This window comes from Nanorana parkeri, unplaced genomic scaffold (genome assembly GCF_000935625.1).
Source record: "Nanorana parkeri isolate BGI_ZX_2015 unplaced genomic scaffold, ASM93562v1 scaffold1215, whole genome shotgun sequence".
Taxonomy (NCBI): Eukaryota; Metazoa; Chordata; class Amphibia; order Anura; family Dicroglossidae; genus Nanorana; species Nanorana parkeri.
Window position 1 is genome coordinate 390,552 of NW_017307483.1, and position 2,629 is coordinate 393,180.

Sequence of the window (2,629 nt, forward strand, 5' to 3'; positions counted from 1 at the left end):
ACTACGAAAATATCTCCCCAATCCTCTTGATATGATTTATCCCTCAGACCTTCCACCATTTTTGCGGACTCGTTCTAAATTCTCAATGTCAGCTCAAGTTTATTGTTGAAAAAGGTAAAGTGACACTAAACTCCGGAGTTAAATCTCAAAAATCCATTCAAGCCCCTGAACTATGAACAACAATGAAGGGAATTTATCAAAACTGGAGAAGCTGTGCATGGCGACCAATCAGCTTATGTCTCTCATTTTCAAATCTTAACTGAACAAACTGAAGAGAAGCTGATTGGTTGCCATGCACAGCTGCTCCAGATTCTGCCTGCTCCAGTTCTGATAAATTCCCCCAAATGTCTCTTTTTTGTGTATGACTCGGCTGTAGATCCTCCAATCATCTCTGAATTGGTGCTGACACTGTCCTTCCTTCTGGAGGGGGGCTAAGTCTGTTCCCCATGGTCCCTCTGTGTGTTGTAAAGTAGTCACCGCTCCAAGCTCACTCCCGGGATGGACTACAATCTCAATACAAATTAGTAAACTAAACATGAGATTGTAGTCCATCCCGGGAGTGAGCTTGGAGCGGTGACTACTTTACAACCCACAGAGGGACCATGGGGAACAGACGTAGCCCCCCGCCAGAAGGAAGGACAGTGTCAGCACCAATTCAGAGATGATTGGAGGATCTACAGCCGAGTGATACACAAATAAGATACATTGTTGTTCAGAGTTCAGGGGACTTGAATTTATTTTTACGTTGTAACTCCTGAGTTCGTCACTTGAAATGTTTACAGGTAAGGATGTGAAATATCAATCTGTATTTTGACATGCTGATGATCAATATATAAAGAGTGAGATGCTGACAGTCAGCTCTTTACATTTAAAAAAGTGTTTTTTCTAAATTATACAATAATTATTTTTAGGTACAGCAGCAGCATAAGGTAGCTACAAAAGGATGATGTCCGTATCTCTTCAAAACTGATACAGGTAATGTAAACACTTTAGTTTTTATTGCTTAGCAACTGATAAGAAACCACTGCAAAGTCCAGAAAGACACCAACGTTGGAGCTTATTGGTCTTTCAGAGCGCCGGAGGATGTAAAGCTACTCAACTTTTGAGAAATTAAGTCGGCCAGAGGATCGAACCTCCACAATCTCAGCAATATCCCCGTACAAAGAGTTCTAAGGCATCAAGAGTACTTGTCTTTGAAGGACATGAGTAGAAGGAACCAGACTGTGGTCACTGAATTCCTTCTTCTTGGTTTCGGGAATCTCGATGGGCTGAGAGTCATCTTGTTTGTACTGTGTTTGTTGGTCTATGTGATGACTTTGCTAGGGAACATAACAATAATCATGCTCGTATCCACCAGCCAACTCTTACACTCACCGATGTACTTCTTTCTTTGCCACCTGTCCTTTTCGGATATGATGCTCACCACGGACATCGTGCCAAACCTGCTGCACATCATCTTGGAGGGAGGGCGCACAATGCCGTTTCTTGAATGCATCGTCCAGTTCCAACTCTTCGGAGCTTCCACCGGGACCGAATGCCTACTGCTCACGGTCATGTCTTACGACCGATACCTAGCTATCTGTAACCCATTGTCTTATGTGACCGTGATGGGCACAAGGTTGAAACGCCACCTGGTCGCTTGGTCCTGGGTTCTAAGTTTCGTTATCACTTTAACCGTAGCAATCTTAATGTCCAACTTGCATTTCTGTGGGCCAAACATCATCGACCATTTCTTCTGCGACTATGTACCCATCCTCCGTCTCTCCTGCTCGGACACTCGCTTGTTGCAGGTTGTGGACCTTGTCCTAACGGCGCCGGTGACTCTTTTACCATTCATCTTGATTATAATCAGTTACATCTGTATTTCCATTGAGATTGTGAAGATTCCCACTGGAAATGGAAGGCAGAAGGCGTTCTCAACCTGCAGTTCCCACCTGACAGTTGTCTGTATATTTTACTTATCTCTCATCGCTATTTATCTAATTCCATCTTCCGGGAACTCAGTCACTGCACTTAAAATAATTTCCTTAATGTACACGGTCATCACGCCATTTTTAAATCCCTTAATATACTCATTACGGAACCAGGAGATAAAAGCAACCTTCATGAGACTGGTTCTTCTTCAGGTATAAGATATAAACTGGCTCTTGGTTGGTGAAACTAACACTCCTGCCTGTTACAGATTGGTGGAAAGTCATAAAGTTGTTCTCATTCTCCCATTCAGGAAGCCTGGCGCACGTTTGGAGGGACCGTCCCTCTTTTGGAACCAGTCCCCTCTATATCTCCTTCATCCTCAGTTGTCCCTCTTTTTGGTCCAATGTATAGACCTCCATAGAAAAATGTAATTCAATTACCAAAAAGTGTTAAACTACAATAAACGTTTCATCTAACCTCCAAATTATTGCAGTTGTTATTTTAAGGACGTATAGAGGTTAAAAAAAACACGGTTCAATCAGCGTTCTTTATGGTCTGTGTTATGGTGGTGGGGTAGTGGTTGGGTTCCTTTGCCTATATACAGGCAGTTCTCGAGTTCCATACATGTGACTTACATGCAAATCCTACTTACAAACGAAGGTCATTACTGTACAGCAGGGGTAGTTGTAATGCTACTGCGCTCGTGCTGACGAGG

The 2,629-nt window shown here is 43.0% G+C and overlaps 1 protein-coding gene across 1 annotated transcript; it reads left to right on the top strand.

The window, feature by feature from the left end:
- The first annotated feature begins 1,202 nt into the window (after positions 1-1,202).
- On the top strand, positions 1,203-2,132 carry LOC108797034 (olfactory receptor 5G3-like). The gene has a single exon (XM_018568598.1). The coding sequence runs from the start codon at positions 1,203-1,205 to the stop codon at positions 2,130-2,132; it is 930 nt and encodes a 309-aa protein (XP_018424100.1).
- The last annotated feature ends 497 nt before the right edge of the window (positions 2,133-2,629 follow it).